The sequence below is a fragment of the Rattus rattus genome, chromosome 4 (genome assembly GCF_011064425.1).
Source record: "Rattus rattus isolate New Zealand chromosome 4, Rrattus_CSIRO_v1, whole genome shotgun sequence".
NCBI lineage: Eukaryota > Metazoa > Chordata > Mammalia > Rodentia > Muridae > Rattus > Rattus rattus.
In genome coordinates this window covers 148526811-148550761 of record NC_046157.1, presented here as the reverse complement: position 1 = coordinate 148550761, position 23951 = coordinate 148526811, and the positions used below count along the sequence as shown (strand labels likewise).

General features: G+C 51.4%; 3 protein-coding genes across 9 annotated transcripts; 2 read left to right on the top strand and 1 right to left on the bottom strand.

The window, feature by feature from the left end:
• The first annotated feature begins 60 nt into the window (after positions 1–60).
• Atg9a (autophagy related 9A) lies at positions 61–10757 on the top strand. 5 transcript variants are annotated; one of them, XM_032901385.1, is made up of 17 exons: positions 61–280; positions 556–616; positions 1221–1275; positions 1676–1807; positions 1986–2029; positions 2493–2557; positions 3957–4118; positions 4254–4395; positions 4932–5680; positions 5761–5914; positions 6018–6197; positions 6554–6802; positions 6988–7166; positions 7274–7391; positions 8742–8964; positions 9125–9270; positions 9716–10752. In XM_032901385.1, exons 4-17 carry the CDS (start codon positions 1705–1707, stop codon positions 9719–9721), a joined length of 2520 nt encoding a protein of 839 aa, XP_032757276.1. In that variant the 5' UTR covers positions 61–280; positions 556–616; positions 1221–1275; positions 1676–1704; the 3' UTR covers positions 9722–10752. The 5 variants fall into 5 exon arrangements, with proteins under 5 accessions (XP_032757276.1, XP_032757277.1, XP_032757274.1 ...); XM_032901386.1 differs by having other exon boundaries at positions 1218–1275; XM_032901383.1 differs by lacking the exon at positions 556–616.
• Positions 10758–11176: 419 nt separating this feature from the next.
• On the top strand, positions 11177–19846 carry Abcb6 (ATP binding cassette subfamily B member 6 (Langereis blood group)). 2 transcript variants are annotated; one of them, XM_032901387.1, is made up of 19 exons: positions 11180–12031; positions 12326–12463; positions 13334–13514; positions 13904–14005; positions 14185–14368; positions 15393–15514; positions 16083–16192; positions 16493–16558; positions 16750–16875; positions 17019–17095; positions 17187–17250; positions 17348–17433; positions 17664–17721; positions 17945–18049; positions 18597–18771; positions 18901–19013; positions 19212–19306; positions 19390–19458; positions 19580–19846. In XM_032901387.1, the coding sequence occupies exons 1-19, from the start codon at positions 11483–11485 to the stop codon at positions 19668–19670; spliced, it is 2511 nt and encodes an 836-aa protein (XP_032757278.1). In that variant the 5' UTR covers positions 11180–11482; the 3' UTR covers positions 19671–19846. The 2 variants fall into 2 exon arrangements, with proteins under 2 accessions (XP_032757280.1, XP_032757278.1); XM_032901389.1 differs by lacking the exons at positions 19390–19458; positions 19580–19846 and having other exon boundaries at positions 11177–12031; positions 19200–19289.
• A 119-nt stretch (positions 19847–19965) lies between these two features.
• Zfand2b (zinc finger AN1-type containing 2B) lies at positions 19966–23030 on the bottom strand. 2 transcript variants are annotated; one of them, XM_032901380.1, is made up of 9 exons: positions 22958–23030; positions 22760–22835; positions 22400–22494; positions 22059–22190; positions 21773–21924; positions 21161–21392; positions 21007–21074; positions 20534–20606; positions 19966–20333 (listed from the first exon to the last, which is right to left on the bottom strand). In XM_032901380.1, exons 2-6 carry the CDS (start codon positions 22812–22814, stop codon positions 21296–21298), a joined length of 531 nt encoding a protein of 176 aa, XP_032757271.1. In that variant the 5' UTR covers positions 22815–22835; positions 22958–23030; the 3' UTR covers positions 19966–20333; positions 20534–20606; positions 21007–21074; positions 21161–21295. The 2 variants fall into 2 exon arrangements, with proteins under 2 accessions (XP_032757271.1, XP_032757272.1); XM_032901381.1 differs by having other exon boundaries at positions 22760–22838; positions 22958–22996.
• Between the last annotated feature and the right edge of the window lie 921 nt (positions 23031–23951).

Below are 23951 nucleotides of genomic sequence, written 5' to 3'. Positions count from 1 at the left end.
TCCTCTGCTCTCCAAGACCCGCCTCTAACCTTTCGTCCTGCCCCCTGGGCTAAGAATTGGCCATCATGTCTCCACCCACTTTTTTCATTGGCCAGACTAGCTGCGGGTGACAGTGAATGACAGACGGAGGGCCTAGAGCTCCTGGTCTAGCTGAGCCCAGCAGAACAGACCGGGCTTCTGGAATCGCCCGGGTCGCGGTTCCTGCGGTGACACGCGAGGCTGGTAACTGGAATCTCCAGACCCAGGCCCAAGCTGGCCAGGGGTGCCCACAGAGCCCCAAGTGAGCTCGCGATGCGTAACGGGGGCAGGGGAGCGGCGGGCGGGCCGGGGGCGCGCAGCTAGAATGTTTTGATAGAGGGCGCGCGCGGCCAGGGGAGCGCGCGTGCGCCCGGGCCGCGCGCCGGGTTGTCCGCTGTTGGGAGCCTAGCCCCCGGCCTGGGGCCGGGCGACCCTGGGGCGCCTGTGCTCAGGTCTAAGTGGCTGGGATTGGGGAGGCATCCCAGCCCACCGGGGATATCAGCTGTAGATCTGGCTCGACCCCTCCACCATCCACAGACACCCCTGAGCACAGGCCCTTCCTGGGGAGATCCATGGGCCCTGGGTCTACATTGACCAGGTGAGTGTGTTTCCTGAGGCACACGCCTCTTACTAACCAAGGTACTCCCTCTGGGACCAGGTCGGACCAAGATCCACCATCCCCAGAGTCTTCACTGATTGGGAGTATATCATACTACCTTGACCCCACCTGGCACTAGGCACCCAGGGAAACCACTTATTCAAGAGGGAAACCGAGTCTACATTGACTGAAAAATTCTGATCCAGAAGCCATGCCTGCTGGGTCTTTGATGCTAGGGAAGCAGAAGGGATTATCCAGAAAAATCCGGTGAAGACTCTCATTTGGGGTTCTCTGGACTCTGAGAAGCATGTCTGGTTTCTAAAGTTGAGGTTGACCAAAGGTAAAACAAAGGGCTGTGTGGATTCTGACCTGGACTGACACAGTCTCCACAGGGTCAGAGAGAGTTTAGTTACTCCTGGGTATCCTCAGGTAGATGAATGGTCCTACATAGAACACCAGGAGACAATCTGACACAAATGGAAAGATGTGTCTTCCCCATCTCTCTATCCTCCTCTTAGTGGGGCTTGGGTGGGTGTGAGGGTTGGATTTTTTTTCCTGTCCCAACTCCCTATTCTTTGAGCCCTGACACCTTTTCCTCCAGCAGCTGTCCAACCAGGGCACCCAGGACTGACGTGGAGCAGAAACTGTCCATGGAGCTGGTAGGGCCATGTGCTTATCTTAAACATTTGTTTGCAAAAAAAAAAAAAAAATTGCTTCCAAACTGTTAAGTCTCTAGAGAGACCAGGGTTTCCAGGAGGGATAGGGGAGGAAGCTTTCTCTTCATTGGACAGAAGGTGAAACACTCACCCCATATCAAAGGGGCAGATCCTGGCAGAGTAGCTGCCCAATAAAGGTTCTGGGAATGATGGTCAGAGTTAAGGCCCCCTTAAGTCCCAAGTTTAGCTGTTCTTCTTGACTATTATCCCTGTACTGCTTCTGAGTTAAAGAGGTTAGTGGTAAAAACAAATCCCAACTATTTTTTCTCATTCCTTTTGGTCTGGTGGGCAGGACAGCAAGTAGACAGTGCCTGGATCTGATACGGGTTCTATTCCCCGGCAGGTTAACAAGGTGGACAGGGGGCTGCCGTGATGGCACAGTTTGACACTGAATACCAGCGCCTAGAGGCCTCTTATAGCGATTCACCCCCAGGGGAAGAGGACCTGTTGGTGCATGTGGCTGAGGGGAGCAAATGTGAGTTTTGGGACATGACAACCAGAGTAGGGAGCGGAAGTTGCTGGGGTAATACTGAGGGAGCAGAGCAGGGGTGGGGGATGCCTCGGGGGTGGGGGATGCCGTGGGGGTGGGGGATGCCGTGGGGGTGGGGGATAGTTTCCTCAGGGATCTGACATCTCTGCTCCTGTGTCCACAGCACCTTGGCACCACATTGAAAACCTTGACCTCTTCTTCTCTCGAATATCCTTTGTGTCTCTGCATAGGAGCTCTTCTACCTTTTCTCTGAGCTAGCTCTCTGATGGGAAATGGGGATAAGCTCCGCCCCAGTCCATGGAAGGGGAAATGAAACTCATTGAAATAACGATTGTTAAAAGTAATGATACCTCGTATTAGCGGAGCACTCTATGCCCTTGTGTTAATTAATGAAGAACTTTTCTAAGGGTGTTAGTTGTTAATGGTAATAATGTCTTTGGACTCTGTCATTTCCGTGTTAAGTAGTTTGTATTTTCCTAGACCCAATAACCCTAAAAGGAGGGTATGTCTGTTATCAATTTGCCACTGTGGGCAAAGCTTAGGGAAGTAACCTGTTAAAGATCACACTCCAGAGAGTTATGGAGCCAGGACTTCAGCTTGAGAGTGTGTAGACATCAACGTCTATATTAAGTGTCTTTGCTTACTGGCCACTTTTTCTTAACACTTACACGTTTATAATCTACATCAGAAGAATGGGTTCACATGTATGCTCATTGGAGAGATTTTTGAACTCATGTAAGTATACGAAGGGATGCATGCTATAGTAAAAGAATAAATATAGTAAATATTCTTGTCTTCCCTTTTGCTCATGCCTGGCTACACGTGCAACTGCAACACAATCCTAGGCCCCAAACTCTACAAACCTTTCTATCTCAGGACCAGGTATAACTTTTTTTTTAAAGATTTATTTATTATTTAATGTATATGCGTACACTGTAGCTATCTTCAGACACACCAGAAGAGGGCATCAGTCCCACTATAGATGGTTGTGAGCCACCATGTGGTTGCTGGGAATTGAACTCAAGTCCTATGGAAGAGCATTCAGTGCTCTTAACCTCTGAGCCATCTCTCCAGCCCCAGGTATAACATTTAAACCTATAGCCTTGCCTCTTGTAAGAAGAGCTTCCCAGTTTCTATCTCTCACATAGCAAGAACTTACAACTTAGTCACTTCATTAAGCTATAGGAGGAGGTGTGTGTGTGTGTGTGTGTGTGTGTGTGTGTGTGTGTGTGTTTTAGTCAGGAGCTCTTGGAGCCTGTATGCTGCCTGACTGCACATTAGCCATGCTGCTGGAGTGGGGAGAGTCTGGTGTTGCCAGAGGGGAGGATTTGGGGTTTGTTTGTTTGTTTGTTTTTGTTGTTGTTTCATGGTTTTGTTTGTTTTTATTTCTGTTTGGGTTTTTCAGACAGGATTTCTCCAGGTAACCCTGGAGGCTGTCCTAGAACTACCTTTGTAGGTCAGCATGACCTTAAACTCAAAGACATCCACCTGCCTGAGTGCTGGAATTAAAAACATGGGTCCCCACACCCAGCAGAAAAGGAGTTCTTGATGATAAGAAAGGAATTCATGGCTGGGTGTGCTAATGCACACCTCTAATCCCAGCACCGGGGAGGCAGAGGCAGGTAGATCTTTGTGAGTTCAAGGCCAGCCTGGTTAGATCAAGTGAGTTCCAGGACAGCCGGAGGTACACAGAGAAACCCTGTCCAGAAAAACAAAACCAACCAACCAAACAAAAGATTGCTAAAAGTTTGGGCAATTGAGATGGCTCAGCAGAATAAGGCACTTGTGTGTATCCTGTTGACATGAGTTGGATTCCCAGTCAAAGACTAAAGACCATAATCATCAAACCTCTGAAAATCAAGTTCAGTGGTGGCGGTGGCAGCGGCGGCAGCATTTTATCACACACAATGAAGCAGGCTGCTTCTGAAGTACCTGAACCTAAGAGTAAAACATAGGAGCAAGTTGTGCCCTTAAGGTCTTATGAGATTAAGCAGTAGCAGAGGCCATTAGGAACACTCCAGCCCCTTTAATTTCCTCTCTTGTTCAGCACTCGCTAGTCTCTCTGCTCACTGCATTTTATCTCACCAGCACCTCTCTGACTCACGGCCTGCATCCCTCCTTCCCCACTCCCCAGGCAGTTCCTCTTTGTGGTTGCCTTCACCACCTTCCTGGTTAGCTGTGTGGACTATGACATCCTATTTGCCAACAAGATGGTGAACCACAGTCTCCATCCTACCGAGCCTGTCAAGGTCACCCTGCCAGATGCCTTTTTGCCTGCCCAAGTTTGCAGTGCCAGGTAAGGATGGTCCTGAGACCCTGCTAATGAGTAGAGGGGAGAGTGGGGTGCGAAGCAGCAATTCACACGCCAGAACGTGTCGCTAAGACTCCATCCTCAAGGACCCTACTTTTACCCCATCTTTTTCCATACCAGGATTCAGGAAAACGGCTCCCTCATCACCATCCTGGTCATCGCTGGTGTCTTCTGGGTCCACCGGCTTATCAAGTTTATCTATAACATTTGCTGCTATTGGGAGATCCACTCCTTCTACCTACACGCTCTGCGGATCCCAATGGTAAGACCGGAAGTTGAACCATTAGCAACACAGCCCAAGAGGTCTTAGCAAGGATGCGTTCCTGAGCATTACGTCACTGGCAGGTGTCATAATCAGGGTTCTGTTAATATGAAAAAAAATGTCTGAGACGATCAGCGTTCTAAAGAGAAAGATCGATTTTGCCTCCGTTTTGGATATATTAGTCTATCGCTGGTTGATAACATCGGTTGATTCAGTTGCTGAGGGGCCTGTGGTGAGGGAGTATATCATGGCAAGAGCACATGACAGAGGAAACCTATTCACTTCATGGCAACCAGGAAGTAGAGAGGAATGCAGGAAGGGGTGGGATCTAAAGCCCCAATTAATCTCGTCTAAGAGCAGCCCCTTATTGGCAAAGGACCAAGCCCTTAACACTTGAGCCTTTGAGGGCCATTCCAGGTCTGTACTGGAGCAGGTCAGGAAATAGCTCTAAACACACGACTTACATCTTACATCTGTGTTGAACAAAGGGTTCAGCTAACACCTCTGCTCTGTCTCTTGTCCACGCCGTCCTGCAGTCTGCCCTTCCGTATTGCACGTGGCAGGAAGTGCAGGCCCGGATTGTGCAGACGCAGAAAGAGCATCAGATCTGCATCCACAAGCGTGAGCTGACGGAGTTGGACATCTACCATCGCATCCTCCGTTTCCAGAACTACATGGTGGCACTGGTGAACAAATCGCTCTTGCCTCTGCGCTTCCGTCTGCCCGGCCTCGGAGAGGTTGTCTTCTTCACCCGTGGCCTCAAGTACAACTTTGAGCTCATCCTCTTCTGGGGACCCGGCTCTCTGTTTCTCAATGAATGGAGCCTCAAGGCCGAGTACAAACGTGGAGGGCAACGGCTAGAGCTGGCCCAGCGTCTCAGCAACCGCATCCTGTGGATTGGCATCGCCAACTTCCTGCTCTGTCCCCTCATCCTCATCTGGCAGATCCTCTACGCCTTCTTCAGCTATGCTGAGGTGCTGAAGAGAGAGCCGGGGGCCCTGGGAGCGCGTTGCTGGTCACTCTATGGCCGTTGCTACCTCCGCCACTTCAATGAGCTGGAACACGAGCTGCAGTCCCGCCTCAACCGAGGATACAAGCCCGCCTCCAAGTACATGAATTGCTTCTTGTCACCGCTACTGACTCTACTGGCCAAGAATGGTGCCTTCTTCGCGGGCTCTATCCTGGCCGTGCTTATTGCTCTCACGATCTATGATGAAGATGTGTTGGCAGTGGAGCACGTCCTCACCACTGTCACCCTACTGGGAGTCACGGTGACCGTGTGCAGGTGTGCCAGGGCGGTGCGGGGACTAGCAGAGCGGCCTTCTGGGAAGGGCTCGTGTCTCACCATGCACCTGATCCCACTAGGTCTTTCATCCCAGACCAGCACATGGTGTTCTGCCCTGAGCAGCTGCTCCGAGTGATCCTTGCCCACATCCACTACATGCCTGACCACTGGCAGGGTAATGCCCACCGCTCGCAGACCCGGGACGAGTTTGCCCAGCTCTTCCAGTACAAGGCAGTGAGTGGAGTTGGAGTCAGGGCCTGCTAGAGACTGACTGGTATCTTGGTGACAAGGGCTGGACTGTGGCCTGCTTGTGAGTAACCTGTCCCCTCCCTTTCAGGTGTTCATTTTGGAGGAGTTGCTGAGTCCCATTGTTACACCCCTCATTCTCATCTTCTGCCTACGCCCACGGGCCCTGGAGATCATAGACTTCTTCCGAAACTTTACTGTGGAGGTCGTCGGTGTGGGGGACACCTGCTCCTTTGCGCAGATGGACGTTCGCCAGCACGGTCATCCTCAGGTACTGGGAGAGGTCAGGGCAGATGGCCAGGAACAAGGCTGGCCCACAGTAAGCTTCGGGAAAACTGCAAATGGCTACCCTTTCCGAGCCGACAGATGACAAAAAGTGTAGCTCGCCTGTGGGCATCCCCGCACCAGGGACACGCGGTTTGGTGACCAGGAATCTGGCTGGATTCCGTCCCTGGTTTGAACCATGAGTCACACTCCCTTAGTATAGTACTAGCGACTGACCCGTATATGGCCACTCTTGGGATGGGCATCAGGGCTTTGACAGATGTGACAATGCCCTGCTGTCTCTGTCCCCTGGAAGGGCTCCTGTAAGCAGTCAGGCCTGCTCACGTCTTCTCCCTTACGCAGTGGCTGTCTGGAGGGCAGACTGAGGCCTCAGTGTACCAGCAAGCCGAGGATGGGAAGACCGAGTTGTCACTCATGCACTTTGCCATCACCAATCCCGGCTGGCAGCCCCCTCGTGAGAGCACAGCCTTCCTGGGCTTCCTCAAGGAGCAGGTGCAGCGAGATGGAGCGGCTGCTGGCCTTGCCCAGGGTGGTCTGCTCCCGGAGAATGCCCTTTTCACATCCATCCAGTCCTTACAGTCTGAGTCCGAGGTGTGTATCTGGGGCCTGGGTGATGATGGGCAGTGGATTGTGGTTAGAGGAATGGCACGGGGCACAGGGTGCAAGGTTTTCCCTGTTCAATCTGGGCTATCGGGTCCTGAGGCTTAGGATATTGGAGGACCTAGAGGCCTCTCCCTTTTCTGAGAATTCTGCATAACCCCATTTTTTCCCCATAGCCACTGAGCCTCATTGCAAATGTGGTAGCAGGCTCGTCCTGCCGAGGACCCCCACTGTCCAGAGACCTGCAGGGCTCCAGGCACAGGGCTGATGTTGCTTCTGCCCTTAGATCCTTCTCCCCTCTACAGCCTGGACAGGCCCCTCAAGGCCGGGTTCCCAATACCATGACAGGCTCTGGGTGAGTGGAAGTGGGTCACGATGGGAGGGCGTGGCAGGAGCCCACAAAAACTGGTATAGATCTTGAAAGTGCTGATACCTGCTGTCTTTCTGTGCTGGGAGGGACAGAGTGGACGCCAGGACAGCCAGCTCCGGGAGCAGCGTGTGGGAAGGACAGCTGCAAAGCCTGGTGCTGTCTGAATATGCGTCCACTGAGATGAGCCTTCATGCCCTCTATATGCACCAGGTGAGTGGGCAGCCCCAAAGCAGTAGATTCTAGGCCTTCTCTGCCTCTACATTTTCACAGAAGTCATTTAGTGGGGAAGCCGGGGTTAAGACAGTTTCTCTGTATAACAGCCCTGGCTTGTCTGGGACTCACTCTATAGTACAGGCTGGCTTTGAACTCACAGAACCCCACCTGCCTCAGCCTCCTGAGTGCTGGCATTAAAGGCACACACCACCATACCTGGCTGTCACATATGTCCTCGCTTGTGTTCCCTACCCTGTTCTCTTCCTCCTACTATCTCCAAGACTCAGTATAAATTTCCTGTCTCCACTCTCCTGAATCTAATTTTTTTTCAGTACTTAGGATTGAACAGGTAAGGCCTTGGACATGTTAGGTAAGCCTTGAGCTATATCCTCAGCCTTCTGTCTATATCCTCAGCCTTCTTTTGCCTTATTATTCTAAGAGCTGTTTTCACTAAGTTACCTAGACTGGCCTTGAACTCATTTTGTAGCCAGGCTGGCTTTGAACTTGTGATCTTCCTTCCACAGGCTCCCAACCAGCTGGGATCACAGGCATGCACCTCCAGACCCAGCTTCTCATAAATCTTGATCCTTCCCTTCCTTTCCCTTCTCCTCTCCCTGCCCCAACCCCTTCCCCACCCACCCCCTGGATTTTTAAAACAGAGTCTGACTCTTGACTATGTAGACCATGCTGGCCTTAATCCTGCTACTTCATGTTTCCCTGTCACGCACAGCTGCCTATTGAATTTTCTTCTTCTGATTTTCTCCATAGCTTCTGGTGCTGACATTCTTGGGTTTTATCTTTATTTCATAGTTTGTGGTCTATTTTTCCTTACTACCACCACTAGTGTAGAAGCCCCACAAAGACTGACAATTCTATTTGTTCATCGCTGTGTTCTGAGTACCAGAATAATACCTGGCACTGAGATCCTCTGTTAACTTGTTCTTTATTCAGGGAGTGGGTAAAATGAGGGCCAGAGATGTAGCTCAGTAGACTGTTTGCCCTGCATGTACAGGGTCCGGGCTGGGGGTGGGGGGTTCCATTCCAAGCATTACCTAAACATCTGTAATCCCAGGGAGAAATGAAGTCAGATCAGAAATTCAAAGTCTTTCTCAACTACCATTGAGTTCAGGGTCAACCTGAGCTACTCAGAGGCTTTTCCAGGGGTCTCCTAAGAATGAGAGCCATAGAGTAGCACACATCTACTGCACACTACTAACATCTGAGATGCTGTGAGTCTAGGACTCTAGGTGAGGGTTTGTGAGTGGGCATGGAAGATGCTGCAGTGGACGCAGCTGTTTGAGATAGACATCCTTCTGTCCCCAACTAATCAGCCCCCCACTTCTGCAGCTCCACAAGCAGCAGACCCAGGCTGAGCCCGAGCGGCATGTGTGGCACCGCCGGGAGAGTGATGAGAGTGGAGAGAGTGCCCCTGAAGAGGGGGGAGAGGGTGCCCGGGCCCCCCAACCCATCCCACGCTCTGCCAGCTATCCCTGTGCTACTCCCCGGCCTGGAGCACCTGAGACCACCGCCCTGCATGGGGGCTTCCAGAGGCGCTACGGGGGCATCACAGGTATCCAGCCCAGAATCTAGGAGCAAAGTGGTTTCAGGGAAGGATGGTTCTTTCAAAGAAGAAAGAGACCAACAGGATGGGGTTCAAGGAGACTAACCCCCCAAGTAGTCCTCAAAGCCTTCTTTCGCAACCTTCTTTTTGTTCTTGTTTCTCTCTGTAGATCCTGGCACAGTGCCCCGTGCTCCCTCTCACTTCTCCAGGCTGCCCTTGGGAGGATGGGCAGAAGATGGGCAGCCAGCATCAAGACACCCAGAGCCGGTGCCAGAGGAGGGCTCAGAGGATGAACTGCCCCCTCAAGTGCACAAGGTAAAGGCTGTAAGGCCATGAACCACTGCCAGAAGTGGTGACTTCCAAGAACAGCTTCTGTGAGGGAGCATGTCTCTCACTCCAGCCACGGTGTTGTCTCTCTGGACTTTCTGGGGACTGGAGACATGGCTCAGTGGCTAAGAACAGTGGGGGCTCTTCCAGAGGACCCAGATTCGATTTCCAGCACCCACATGCTGGCTCACCACCGTCTGTAACCCCAGTCCCAGCAGGTCAGATGTCATCCTGTGGTCTTCACAGGTACTGCACACACATGATCCAGCCTTAGATGCAGACAAAACACTCATACACTCTTCCTTTTACTGCTCTGAAGTTGGAGGCTTACTTTCCTAGCTTCCAGCTTTTCTTTCCTTTGTTTCTAGACTGCTATGGGGCAAGAAGCTAGCTGAAGACTGTCTGCACTACCGGTCTTTTCTTTCCTGCACAGGTATAGACAAGGCAGAAGCTGGTTCCCCTGCTCCGGGATGGAGGCAACAGCTGTCCTGCCATCTCTTCTGCCTGCCATGAGAGGGATTCTCTGAGTGCCGTCTGGCCCCACGTGTGTGGTGTTTTGTGTGTTCCTGCCTGGCCAAGGGAGGTGCCAACGTTGGGCTTGCCATAGCCCAAGAATTTGAGGCCTAGGGACTAGGGGCATACACGAGTCTAGCCTCGACCCCAGGACTCCCTTGGCTCAGAGTGGTGCTAGAAACTGGCCCCCAGCCCAGTCCCAGTACTGCCATCTTTGCACCCACCCCACAGAAGCTGCCAAGCAGAAGAACCTGTGCCAACTGTGGAGTGGGAAGGCAGGGCCTGAACCCTCAATCCCTGCAACCTAGCCCCCCATCTGGAATAGCTGAGCAGCTCAGGCTGCAGCCCTTACCTCCAGTCCTCACCCAGTGCTGCAGCCATCTCGCCGCCCCCGCCCCCCCGCACATCACTGGCATGTGTGCGCTGCCTGCTCCCCTCGGTTCACTTGCCCCCCTTCTGTTTGGCTTTTGCTTTTTGTTGGGGTGAGAGCCCTAGCTCCCAGCTCCCCTCACACTACCTTTTGACACTAAGATGGAAGGTTTCTAAGTTGCAGGAACAGGATGAAAATTCTTTACTACCCTCTTCAACTTTTAGGATGGGCACTTGGGAGTGTGAGACCTTCCTAGCTGCTTATCATATACTCCTATCACCCGCACAGGGACTGACAAGGCAGGAATGTGACCTCAGTTATATATATATATATATCCCAGCAAGACAGCTCTGCCCTGTATCCCTCACCAAAAGGAGGATGGAGGGATAATGGACTCACCCTAGCCTAGGGCTTCGACATTGCATGCTGGGATTCAGCTCCTACCCTTCCCCCACACTCCCCCAGTTCTGCTCGGCTGTGGGAGGTAAACTTATGCTGAAGGTGGCAGACTCTGCTGTCGCAGCCCACAGCAGACAGGGTGGGAACCCTGTACAGCTTGATAACCCTTAATAAAGAAGGGACTTTGATCGGGCTGTGGCTTCATTTTATTTCACGCAACAGCTGGGGTCTTAGGGACTATAAAAGAGACCTGGCTAGGAGACTCCGGAAACAAGTTCGCCTGTGGCACCACAGTGATACAGAGCTAGGACTCAGAGAAGGGCTGTTTCCAGTGTATTTCAGTAGCTTGCTAATGTGTGAGGCCCTGGTGTTCGCTCTTTAGCACTGTGACAAAGGGAGCTGAAGCGGGTTCGAGACCAGCGAGGCTATGGTGTAATAGAGATTTAAAGGGCGAAGGTGCAGGGTGGCAGATTTAGACGGACAATCCTGCGGAGGTCAAAGTCTCCAGTCAGGTTCAGGTCAGATTTCCCGCCCTGAACACGTGATCCAGTTGGTTCCCATCCCTATTTGTGTTCCTTGCTCTTGGCCAATGGGAACCCTGGATAGATCTGGTGGGCGGGGCCGCTGCCGTAAAGGACACAACATTTTTGTGCGGCGGCTCCGGGCCTTAGGGTCCCAGCTGCTAGCGAGTGGGAACCGGCAAGCACGGCGTACGTGACTTGCGTGAGTATGCGTGGTAGCGGCGCGTGCGTAAAGAGAGCGGGCAGTGTAGCAGGTCCACGTGCGTCCCTTCCCGCGACCCCAGCGGCGTAGCTCCATGTCCCAGGACACCCTGGCATCTGCGGCCCTCTCTGAATGGCCAGCCCGACTCTTTGATCCTGCAGTGACCTCAAGTTCAGCCAGCAGCCACAGATCGCCATGGTGACTGTGGGCAACTACTGCGAGGCCGAAGGGCCGGCGGGGCCGGCATGGACTCAGAATGGCTTGAGTCCCTGCTTCTTCTACACTCTAGTGCCCTCGACACTCATGACTTTGGGGGTACTGGCCTTGGTGCTGGTTCTTCCCTGCAGGCGTCGGGAGGTGCCTGCTGGCACAGAGGAGCTATCTTGGGCGGCTGGCCCTCGGGTCGCTCCCTATGCGCTGCAGCTGTTTCTGGCGACACTTCAGATGGCACTGCCCCTGGCCAGTCTGGCTGGCCGAGTGGGCACTGCTCGGGGGGTCCGCCTGCCAGGTTACCTACTGCTGGCTTCTGTGCTGGAGAGTCTAGCCAGTGCCTGTGGCTTGTGGCTGCTCGTGGTGGAACGGAGCCAGGCACGGCAGAGTCTGGCAATGGGCGTCTGGATGAAGTTCAGGCATAGCTTGGGTCTTCTGCTCCTCTGGACTGTGACATTTGCAGCCGAGAACTTGGCCCTGGTATCTTGGAACAGCCCACAGTGGTGGTGGTCCAGGGCAGATCTGGGCCAGCAGGTAAGGGGCCTTATGGGGAGAAGACGTACTGATGTTTGACAAGTACCGCGTCTGGACCTACTGGCTCCATGCTTTAGAAAGAAATGAACAAAGTGTCTGGCGGTGGCTGACAGCTGATAACCAACTGGTGGGGCTACCCAGCACTGGATGGGGGTGTGTCTGTGCTGAGTCACTGTGGGTTTGTTTTTTTTTTTTAAACCTGTTGCTAGGCTCCTGACAAATTTCTGAGTGTCGTAAGAAGTAATACAATAAGGTTTGGGCCGTGGTTCACACCTGTTCTCTATTTCATTGTAGGTTCAATTTGGCTTATGGGTCCTGCGTTATATGACCTCTGGAGGGCTATTTATCTTGGGGCTCTGGGCCCCTGGACTTCGCCCCCAGTCTTATACCCTACATGTTAATGAAGAAGACCAAGATGTAGGAAGGAACCAGGTATGCCAAGTGTGGTGGCACACTCCTTTAACCCCAGAGGCAGGGAGATCTCTGTAAGTTCAAAACCAGCCTGGTGTACAAAGTGAGTTTCAGACAGCCAGGGCTGTTACACAGAGAAAGCCTCTCGCAAACAAAACAAAGGAACTAGGTATCCCTAATTTTCTCAGTCAAGAGTGTATCTTTATGCATGTCCTGAGATAGAACCCAGTACCCTGTGGATGCTAAACATGAGCCTAGCACCAAGCTACTTCCCAAACCCCTCTGAACGCTGGGATTTATTTTAATTTTATCCTGTGACATCATTGCTGAGGGAAATGGGTGCAGCAAAGAAATCAAAATAGCCACTCCGTAGGTGAAAAGGGAAAAGTTTTTTTCAAACCACCAAAGCTGTCTGTCCACCAAAGCAGAGAGAGGCATGGGGGTGGGGGTCTCCCTGGTAATATATGAACAGGTACCTGGGAGGAAGGGAGCTCGTGAGTAGGGACTGGGAGGAAAGACTTTGATGTGCTATTAGGCATCATAGTCGTGGTAATGGAAGAACCACATGCCCCTTTTGCCAGAGATGAGGAGACTGACCTGACCCCCTTTTGCTAGTAGAGTACCTTTAGTCTCGGAAGGAACGCTGGCTTTTGTCTAAATACCAGACTGTGGGGGAAGAAATTTCTTGAAGCACACGATAATCCCATCTCTTGAGGTGAATCAGTTCTCATCTCCAAGTTCAGTTTGAGATCCAGTGACTTTCCTAACTCTGGGAGGGATCACGTGTGAGCCTTAGATACCTGGGAACTGTGGTCCTCTGTATTATTCCCTGCGGATACCGGGGCAAGTATACTTCTCTGTAAGCTCCCCTCCTGTGTGGTATCTTCCTAGGGCCGCTCAACAGACCCACGATCCACTTGGAGAGACCTCGGCAGGAAGCTTCGACTGCTGAGTGGCTACTTGTGGCCTCGGGGGAGTCCATCTCTGCAGCTGACTGTGCTCCTATGCATGGGCCTCATGGGGTTGGACCGAGCACTCAATGTGTTGGTCCCCATCTTCTATAGGGACATTGGTGAGGGGGGTGGAAGGGCACGTTTGGCTTAGTGACTGGGTTAGCCCTTACCTAGGGAGGTTACACAAAGATGGGAGGTAGGTGGTCAGAACCTGGGGCAGTTTTGCCTTAAAGAGTCCTGGTTGGGGTTGGGGATTTAGCTCAGTGGTAGGCGCTTGCCTAGGAAAGCAAGGCCCTGGGTTCGATCCCCAGCTCCGAAAAAAAAAAAAACCAAAAAAAAAAAAAAAACAAAAGTCCTGGTTGTCGGGTTGGGAATTTAGCTCAGTGGTAGAGCGCTTGCCTAGCAAGCACAAGGCCCTGGGTTCGGTCCCCAGCTCTGAAAAAAAGAAAAGAAAAAAAAAAAAGAGTCCTGGTTGTCGAAAGTAGCTCCTGATACCTTTAATCCACAGTGAACTTACTGACTGCGAAGGCTCCTTGGAGCTCCCTGGCCTGGACCGTTACCACCTATGTCTTCCTCAAGTTCCTGCAGGGGGGTGGCACTGGCAGTACAGGTATGAGACACTCTGTCTTCACCTTGGTTGGATCAGTCTCTCTCCTGGGAACTCCCTCACTCTCCTGCTTCTGATATTCCTTTCACAGACCCCTCGGGTGCTCAGAACTCTAGCATTTGGGTGTTGGGCTAATTTCCCTCGGCCCCCAAGATCTTCTAAAACTTCCCTGGCTTCCCCAGGTTTTGTGAGCAACCTTCGAACCTTCCTGTGGATCCGGGTGCAGCAGTTCACGTCCCGAGGTGTGGAACTCCGTCTCTTCTCTCATCTGCATGAACTCTCACTGCGCTGGCACCTGGGCCGTCGGACTGGGGAGGTGCTTCGGATTGTGGACCGGGGAACATCCAGTGTCACAGGACTGCTCAGGTGCCAGCCACACCTGCATGGGAGGGGGAGCCGCTCAACCCTGCCTGCCTTGCTTTGTTTGATCTTTTTAGTAAGTTACAGGCAGAAGTATAACCCCAGTAACGACCCCAGTAATGCAGACAGCATGCCTATAATCTCAGTACTTGGGAGGTAGAAACAGGAGGATCAGGAGAAGTTCAGGGCTACAGAATGAGTTTTAGCCTCTCTTGGACTCCTTAAGATTCTGCCTCAAGAAACGAAAATGGGGGCTAGAGAGAAGCCTCCACAGTTGAAAATGCTTTTGCAGAGGACCCGAAATCAGTTCCCAACACCATTTGTCTCAGGCAGCTCACAGCCACCTGTCACTCTAACTCCAGATCTGACACCGTCTTCTGGCCTTCTGAGGCCTCTCCCACACCTACAAGCATGCATGTAATTAAACGGGAAAGAAATGAAAATATAGACAGACCAAATCTTTTGAGTTCCATTCATTACTCCAGAGTTTTCCTACCTTGTTTAGTATGTTAAACTATGTATTTTGTTTTAAACTCTGAAGACTCAGAACTAATATGGTACTGTGAACATCTTTTTAAACCAAAAGATTCCATGACATAGGTTCTTTTTTGAAACTGCCTTAACAAAACCTTTTTTGTTTTGCCAAAACAAAATCATAGGGATTAGTTTTTTTTTTCTTTCTTGTTTTTGGAGAGACAGGGCTTCTCTGTATAAAAGCCCTGGCTGTCCTAGAACTCGCTCTGTAGATCAGGCTGGCCTTGAACTCAGAGAGCTCCCCAGTGGACCACTATAAGCAGCTGAGATTTTTTTCATCTATGCACTTGTAACTTATAACTGATAGAGGTTATTTTGTTGCTGTTTGTGTGTGTGTGTGTGTGTGTGTGTGTGTGTGTGTGTGTGTGTGTGTGTGTGTGTGTGCAATGCTAAAGACTGAACCACCTAGGGCCTTGCATATGCTAGGTAAGTCACCAGAGGTAGGATTGCTGGGTCTCCATCCTCAAGCTTTTCTCTCCTTGACTTACCCTTCTAGCTACCTGGTGTTCAACATCATCCCCACCCTGGCCGACATCATCATTGGCATCATCTACTTCAGCATGTTCTTCAATGCCTGGTTTGGCCTCATTGTGTTCCTGTGCATGAGTCTTTACCTCAGTGAGTGCCGCCCTGAGAAGCCATCTCCCTCAACTGTGTAGGGTCTTCGTTGGCCATGAGCCCTGCACCCAATCAGCCGACCCCACTTCAGCAGGCTGAGGATTGGTAGGCTAGACTAGGCTCTGTTTACTGCTTGTGTGATAGGAAGGTTTTACCACTCCACCTCCCCCCCATCCCACCCTCCGTTAAGGTAAAACAGATGAAAGTCAGGGAAGGGCATGTATGACATGTTACGTCCTCACTGTATGACCAGTCATATGCTCGTCGAAAGCAACTTCTACATGAAACTTCGCAGGATACAAAGATATCTTTTTTTCTTTTCTTTTCTTTTTTCGGAGCTGGGGACCAAACCCAGGACTTTGCGCTTGCTAGGCAAGCGCTCTACCACTGAGCTAAATCCCCAACCCCCAAAGATATCTTTTACACGACTCCTTTCCTTGGTGAATTTACAGTTCTTTCTCCAGGTCTGGGGCTCTGGGTGCTAGCATAGGTTTGGTAAGTGTGGCAGAGGGGGTGGCTTGTTGGGGGATGATGTCTTGTTCTTTCCACTGCTGTCATCTTCCTCTAGTCCTCACTATTATGGTCACTGAGTGGAGAGCCAAGTTTCGCCGTGATATGAACACACAGGAAAATGCCACCCGGGCACGAGCAGTAGACTCTCTGCTAAACTTTGAGACGGTAACGGTGGCCCTGAGATGGTGGTGGGAAGCAAGGCGAGGTGGAGGAGCATGGCGGGAGCACCGAAACGCTAAGAATCTGGAGGGGATCTTAGAGATGGGGAAGAAGCAGAGGCAGGTGGATCTCTCTGAGTTCAAGCCCTAATCTGGCCAACAGAGCCTGTTTCGGGCCAACCAGGCTACATAGCAAAACCCCATGTCAGAAAACCTTTCTATTAAAAATAAATCTAGAAATTGGGAAGAAGGGATCAGGACTCTGGAGAGAATGATCCCTCAGCTGTGTACTGTGCGATTCCCTCAGGTGAAATACTACAATGCGGAGGGTTATGAGTTAGAACGCTATCGAGAGGCCATCCTCAAGTTTCAGGTGAGAGGACTCGTGGGAGCTGTCCTATGTCATTACCAGGCCTGGGGAGGGTGAGACTCAGGGCTTAAGGTAAGGTGCTAGGACCCGGAGTGGGATTTGGTGGTAGCTGACCCACCCAGGCCATTCCTTCCTCCTGTTGTTTTTTTTTTTTTTTGTTTTTTTTGTTTTGTTTTTTTTTTTTCCATCCCCAGGGTTTGGAGTGGAAGTCAACGGCTTCACTGGTTTTACTGAATCAGACCCAGAACATGGTGATTGGATTTGGGCTCCTTGCTGGCTCCTTGCTTTGTGCATACTTCGTCAGCGAGCGACGGCTACAGGTGAGGCAGAATCATGAAGAAAGCGTAGGAGACAGAGAAGAGGGTCGTGTGTGAGCCACTAGGCTCCTGGCATGTAAACGAAGTAACACTGAGAGCAACCTGCTGGCTTCCTCTGACATATTTGCTTCTCTGGGTCTCTACAGGTTGGGGACTTTGTGCTTTTTGGCACTTATATCACCCAACTGTACATGCCTCTCAACTGGTTCGGCACCTACTACAGGTAACCTGAATCCTGTCCCTTCCCTGCTCAGGGTGCATTGCTAGTCCTCTGTTCCCTGAGGGAGCCCCAGCCACTGTCGCTCTTCTTGCAGAATGATCCAGACTAACTTCATTGACATGGAGAACATGTTTGACTTGCTGAAAGAGGAAACAGAGGTGAGCAGGGGGAGGAGTAAGGTGGTGTAGAGGGAGTTTCTTGTGTCCAGAGAATCCCAGGCCACTGATGGTCGCATATGTTGGCTGTGTTCTCCAGGTGAAGGATGTCCCTGGAGCAGGGCCCCTTCGTTTTCATAAGGGCCGGGTTGAGTTTGAAAATGTGCACTTCAGCTACGCTGATGGGTGAGCGCCCCCTTTTTGCTCGCTTTCTTTTCCCCTCATATATTGGCACATTGCCTTCCTGCCCTTCATCCTGCTCTGAACCCCAGCTTTGCAACCTACCACTGTGTGGTGGGGAACGGGGAGCCCAGACAGGAGAGGGTAAGGACCATTTAGTGGTCTGAGGATGGAAATCCATCTACTACTGGGTGATCCAGTAGATCCACTACTAAATCCACCACCTTTGCTGGCAGGCGGGAGACCTTACAAGATGTGTCCTTCACTGTGATGCCTGGACAGACGGTGGCTCTGGTAAGAGGAGTCCTAGCTACTTGGCCCACATTCCTTGAGTTTCTCTTCCTCTCATTTGTTGCCTATGATGGCTCATCATGATCCAGGGTATCCACGCCTGGTTGTAACAGGCAACAAGACTGAACAGAGCAGCTCTCCTGGATTTTGGTGGCCTCTTAAAGGGGAGCCTTAAAAGCCATAGGAAAGTCCCGAGAATTTTCTTCCCATGTTTCCAATGTAACAGGTAGGCCCATCTGGGGCAGGGAAGAGCACAATTTTACGCCTGCTGTTTCGCTTCTATGACATCAGCTCTGGCTGCATCCGAATAGATGGACAGGACATTTCACAGGTAAGCTTGCTGCAGAGAAGACTGTAATTTAGGGATCTGTGGAAGAACAGCAAGGAGTGGGCATCCCTGAGATACCAGCCTTGCAAGACACTAGGGCCTTGCATGGTCTGAAGGTGTGCATTTGTAATCTCAGGATGGAGGATAGCAAGGTGAAGGCCTGCCAGAGCTAACCAGAGTAACAGCCAGACCCAGTCTTTAAATAACGGGGGAAGGGAGAGGCTGAAGCTATAGCTTAGCGACCTAGACAAAGCCTTACTCCCCAGCACCTCCAAATGGTTAAAAACCCGGGTCTTTAGTACCATGTGACCACCAGTTACCCAGGAAAGCAATCAGGTACATGTGAGGTATGCTTTCCTGTGAAGCAGGCAGAAGCCATGTTCTCTGTTCACGAATGGGGAGGACTTGGAGTGATTGTGTGATTTGCCCACCCCACTGAGGTTTGTGGCAGCCATGGTTTGAATCTTACCCTTGGCTGCTTATCCCTGGTGCTTCCTGGAAGCCTGGAGGGATCTCGCAGGACAGGGCATTTTTGGTGTTTTGCTCTCAGGTAACCCAGATCTCTCTCCGGTCTCACATTGGAGTTGTGCCCCAGGACACTGTCCTCTTCAACGACACCATTGCCAACAATATCCGCTATGGCCGTGTCACAGCTGGGGACAGTGAGGTACAGGCTGCTGCTCAGGCTGCGGGCATCCATGATGCCATCTTGTCTTTCCCTGAAGGTGAGGTCTTCCTCCCTACCCAGTGATACCCTATCAATATCTCAAATTCAGCTCCACCCCTCCCTTACCTACCTGGCCACAAAAAAGTTTGTTTACATGTGACATGAGAGAGGTACTTAACATCCACAGGGTATGAGACACAGGTTGGGGAGCGGGGTCTGAAGCTGAGTGGTGGCGAGAAGCAGCGAGTGGCCATTGCCCGCACCATCCTTAAGGCTCCTGACATCATTCTGCTGGATGAGGTGAGGCCCCAGAGCTTGCCAGTTATTCTCCCACCTCTGCCTACTTCTGAGCAGTTCCCTACCTTAAAACATCCTTCACCAAAACCCTACATAAGTCATGAACCCAAAGTATCCTTGAGGCTTCCAGTAGCAGCCTGCATCCTGCCTTCCTTGGAACCTCTGGATAGCAAGAGCATTTCACCCCAGCTCTTTCTGTAGGCAACATCAGCACTGGATACATCTAATGAGAGAGCCATCCAGGCCTCTCTGGCCAAAGTCTGCACCAACCGCACCACCATCGTAGTAGCACACAGGTACAGGACTACAGGGCTGACATGGCTGGCAGTGTAGACCGCTTTGGATGCAGGTAGTAAGTAACTGATGTCTGACCTCACAGGCTCTCAACTGTGGTCAATGCTGACCAGATTCTTGTCATCAAGGATGGCTGCATCATAGAGAGAGGAAGGTGAGCCACAAAGGATCTGAACAGGGTGGAGGCTGCCGAGGGTGTCCCCTTGTTCACCCCCTCTGTCCTCTGTGAGATTGGGGTGAAACCGATGAGAGGGACTTACCCTTTATCATCCCAGGCACGAAGCCCTGCTATCCCGAGGTGGCGTGTATGCTGAGATGTGGCAGCTGCAGCAGCAAGGACAAGAAACTGTCCCTGAAGACTCTTAACCTCAGGACATGGCGTAGTAATAAAAGGGATGACCTCTCCTTCTAAGGCTAACTCAGGAGAAAAAGATGTCCCTCTCCTTGGCTTCATTTCACTCTGGTATAGGAGTTTGGTGCTAGCTATTGTAATGGGACTGGCCAGAAAGCACCGAAGGAAATAAATGGCCTGTGTAAGGATGGCTGTGGTTTGGTTGTGTGTGTGTGTGGGGGGGGGAGTACTGCAAGGAGCTGAATGAACATTCCAGACAAGACTGCTTAGTTCGGGTTGGAGAGGAGAAAGAAACACAGCACTCAGACATCTTACTAATCACCAGTCTTTACTCTTCCCAGCCCTCTCCCTGTCTGCTACATGTGGCAGCCCCAGGGAAAAGTGGGGTAATACGATGTAAGAGGCTGTGGGGATTGAGTCTGGTTAGCACCTACCAAGGCCCCAACCAGAGAGCGCTTCTCAGCCACCCTCTTCTGCACAAGCTTCCTTCCTCTCCAGGCTCCATGGAACATCCTCCACATTACTCCTGCTTGTCTCTGTGATCCAGGCTTCTCTGTGCTTCCTTTGCCTGTGTACCCTGGAGATGTGAGGGCCACAGTCCTTGGGTGAGCCTTCCTCCCCAAGCCCAGACCCTAGCACAGGCTGCAGTTGGACGGCTTCAAGCTACGGCTCTGCGCCTGGAGCAAGGAGAGGAGAAGGAGGAGACAGGGATGAAGTCAAAGACAGGAGAGGACAGGCTTCATTCCAGGGCTCAGCATGGGCTGCAGTCACTGGGAGGAAGCGAAGGGATAACCCCACGGCAGTGCTATCCACAACTGGGCAGGACCAATCCTGGCTTCTCACCCTCCAACAGGACCCAGTTCCCCAGTCCTCATACCTGCTGTTGTTGGTACTCTGCCTCACTGGCTGACAGTGCCTGTGCTAACGCCAGGTCTTCTTCCTCTTGAGAACTGGAATGGAAGAACTTAAGTCAGTGACAGTAATTTCGAAAAATCTGAGGATATGATCTGTTTGGTATCATGGTGCTAAGTACTTTTGAATGTGACCTCCATCTTTATTTTCTATAACCAGCATGGTATTTTTTTTTTTTTTTTTTTTTTTTTTTTTTTTTTTTTTTTTTTGGAGCTGGGGACCGAACCCAGGGCCTTCCGCTTTCGCTAAACCAAGCACTCTTCGCTGAGCTAAATCCCCAACCCAGCATGGTATTTACCAGCATTCTGCCATTCGTATGGCCTTTGGAGATACGCAGTTCATCTGATTTTGAAATCAAGTTTTTAGTGATTGTAGTGGGTTGGCATGATCCCACCTCTATCCTTCCAAACAGATCTTGTCCTCATTCAGAGTAGCTACCTTGGGATCTGGGGTTTAGCCTCCGCAAGGGATAGTTCCAGGGCACGCTGCAGGGCCTCGTCCTCACTCTGCAAAGCGAGAGAGAAAGACCAGTTTCCCCGGATTTTACTCTGTGTGGATTTACTTCTGTCTCTCCAACCTTACCCCAACTCACCAAGCCATTCTGCAAAGCAATAACTGGAGAAGTTGTCCTGGGTGGAAGCTGGGGTGTGGCCCTACGGAAGACATTAAACAGGCTGCGGTCAGAGATGTGAAGGGGTTAAAATGGGGAGAGGAGAAATGCATAGACCTACCTGCTGGGGGAGGATGACGAAGGCAAGGTCCGACTTGGACTGGGGACAGTGCTTGTAGAAGCCAGACCTTGTGCTCTGGAGATAGCAGCAAGCCTGAAGGGAAGAAAAACCATTCTGACAAACCTCCCAGGATGTCAAGAGGGTAGTCTGTAATTTCAGCTACCTGGAAGGTTCAGACAGGAAAACTGAAAATCTCCAAGGAATAAAAGGAGCCTGAAATAATGTATGCTGTAATTTCAGCACTGGAGAGGCTGAGGCAGGAGGACTGCCACAAGTTTGAAGCCAGCCTGGGCTAAATAGTGAAACCTCTCCAAACAACAAAAAAGGGCCAAGGCAGTAGCTCAGTGGTAGAGTTGCTTGCCTAGCTTCAATCCACAGCACCGCAAGCAAAAGGGGGTAAGAAGCATAAAGACTCCCTCGGTCAAAGCAGACTTGGCTGAAGCAAAGCAAGTAGGGTCCTTGGTGGTAGTTACCCTGCCCGGCTGGTCGGATGACCTTCACCAGAGCAATCATGGTCCAGTGGGTGACGGTGCTTGATGCAGAAATTGCGGCCACAGCGGTCACAAGTCAGTTTCATCATCTCTCGCTGCCGGCAGCCAGATCGTTCACACTTATTGGTGAAGATCTGAGATGAAACAGGGTTTGTTATTTATGAAACTCTTATCTCCTCCTCTAGCCCCACGGAACTAGCCTTTTAAGTTTGCAGACATCAGTATATCAAGCTGGGTTGTCTCACTAACCCCTCCATTATTTATTTACCTTGCGTTTTTGCTGTGCCGGATCAGAGCGACAGTCTCTGTCAATATGCTCTCCTACGGCCCGGTCAGGAGGCTCCCCTCTGGCTACCGGCACAGGCACATTACAGAGCGGGCACACAGGTACCTGGATATCCTATAGTCAAGGGTCAGGAGTCAGTCTGAGTGCTCTTAAAGAACCTGGATATACCACTCACAGAAACAAAAAAAGTTTCCCAGTACCGTGCTTAGAAACACAGTAACTAAGAGGGGAAAACGTAACATAGACAGATTCCTGAAAGCATCTGCACCAGCTCTCTTCTCCAAACAACCACCCCCTGCCACCCCTCACGATCGCCCCCTCACCTTTTGGTAAGCTGATCCACAGTGATGCTGGGCGTAGGCCACATGGTCTGCGCAGAAGATGCCGGAGCAGGCATCGCATTTGAGTGGCAAAAAATCTACAGAGAATGGGTCGGATTGCAGGTTCAAAGGGAATCTAGATGTCCTTTCCTCTAGCTTAAAGCTGCTACTTCGGTAGGAAAAACTCCGCCCTATTTGCAATACACTGCACCTCTTCCACCGTACTCGATCAATTTGGTCACGCCCCCAACTTCGAGCCCCGCCCTCCTGGCCTTTCCAGCTCCAGTGCCCACCCTCCCCGGTCTACCTGCAGTCCCCAGCCCCAGCCGTCCGGCCCCGCCTCCCGCATGCTCCGCCCCTCACCCAAGCGCTGACAGCTCGGCTCGGAACAGTGAGCCCCGAGGTCCGGAAACTCCATCGCTTGGACGTGCCGGGCCTGCTGCTGGGAAGAAACGGGAGCTGAGCGTGCCAAGGACTCCTGCTCTGGGCCGGGTCCGCAACACAGCAACTCCGGGGGGCTCCCGCCCCGCCCCTTCCTCTCCCCCGCCCAGCACAGGTTACCGAAGCCTGGGTGCCTGCCGGCTCGCGGCCCCTACTCCTCCTTCGGAGGGCGCGCGCGCACTGACGTCATCACGTTGGGCGGGTCCATCGCGGGCAACAGTAGATTGCAGGCGGAGAGTCCCAGAAGAGTTGAGCCACGCCCGGAAGCCGGTGTAAAGCTTAGAAGAGTTTTTTTTAGAACCAACCAGTGAAGGCAAAGATGGACGTAATCGGTAGACAAGGGTGGTTTGGAAGCAGTTCGGTCTTTGGCCTGCTTCTCACTTCGTTACGTTTCTTTAGCCGTTTCTCAAGACCAAGACTGCCTCTTTTCTGTAAGAATTGAGTTACTGTGTTTCCCCGTGGTGCAGATTCCTCTCCAGGTTTTAGCGTTGATGTTCACTTATGACTTCTCTGGACTTGCTCTGTCATCTCCTTCCCTCCATTCCAGTTTACACATCACCTCATTGAAATCAGCTGTTCACCAACCTGGCATAGTGTCTCACACCTTTACTCCCAACACTTGGGAAGCAGATGCAGGTAGATCTTTGTGAGTTTGATGCCAGCATGGCCTACATAGTGAATTTTAGGATAGCCAAGTCTATATAGAGACATCCAGTCTCAGGGAGGAAAAGGAAAGAGAGAAATAATTACCTGTCTCCCAGTTCCTTCACACATACTAGAGAAGAACTGACAGTTGATTCCCCAGGAAAAAGCATCTGCTACACAAAGGGTGAAAAGGGACATTCATAGTGAAAGGAGAGAAAAAGAAAAACAACCCAGAAGAACTGCACACCCTTCCCCCCATGATTATAATTAAAATATATTGAAGAGTCAGGAACCAGGTTTACCTGTTTCATATTGGGTCCCAGCACTTAATACCTAGAGTACGGCAGTCTAAGATGTGAAACAAAGCTAGTTTAAACAGATTCCTGGGTCCTAGGACTTCTGATTCAGTGGGAAGCTCCTAAAGGAATGTTGACACATTCCTTTTATGTTTCAACTTGAAAAACATTAG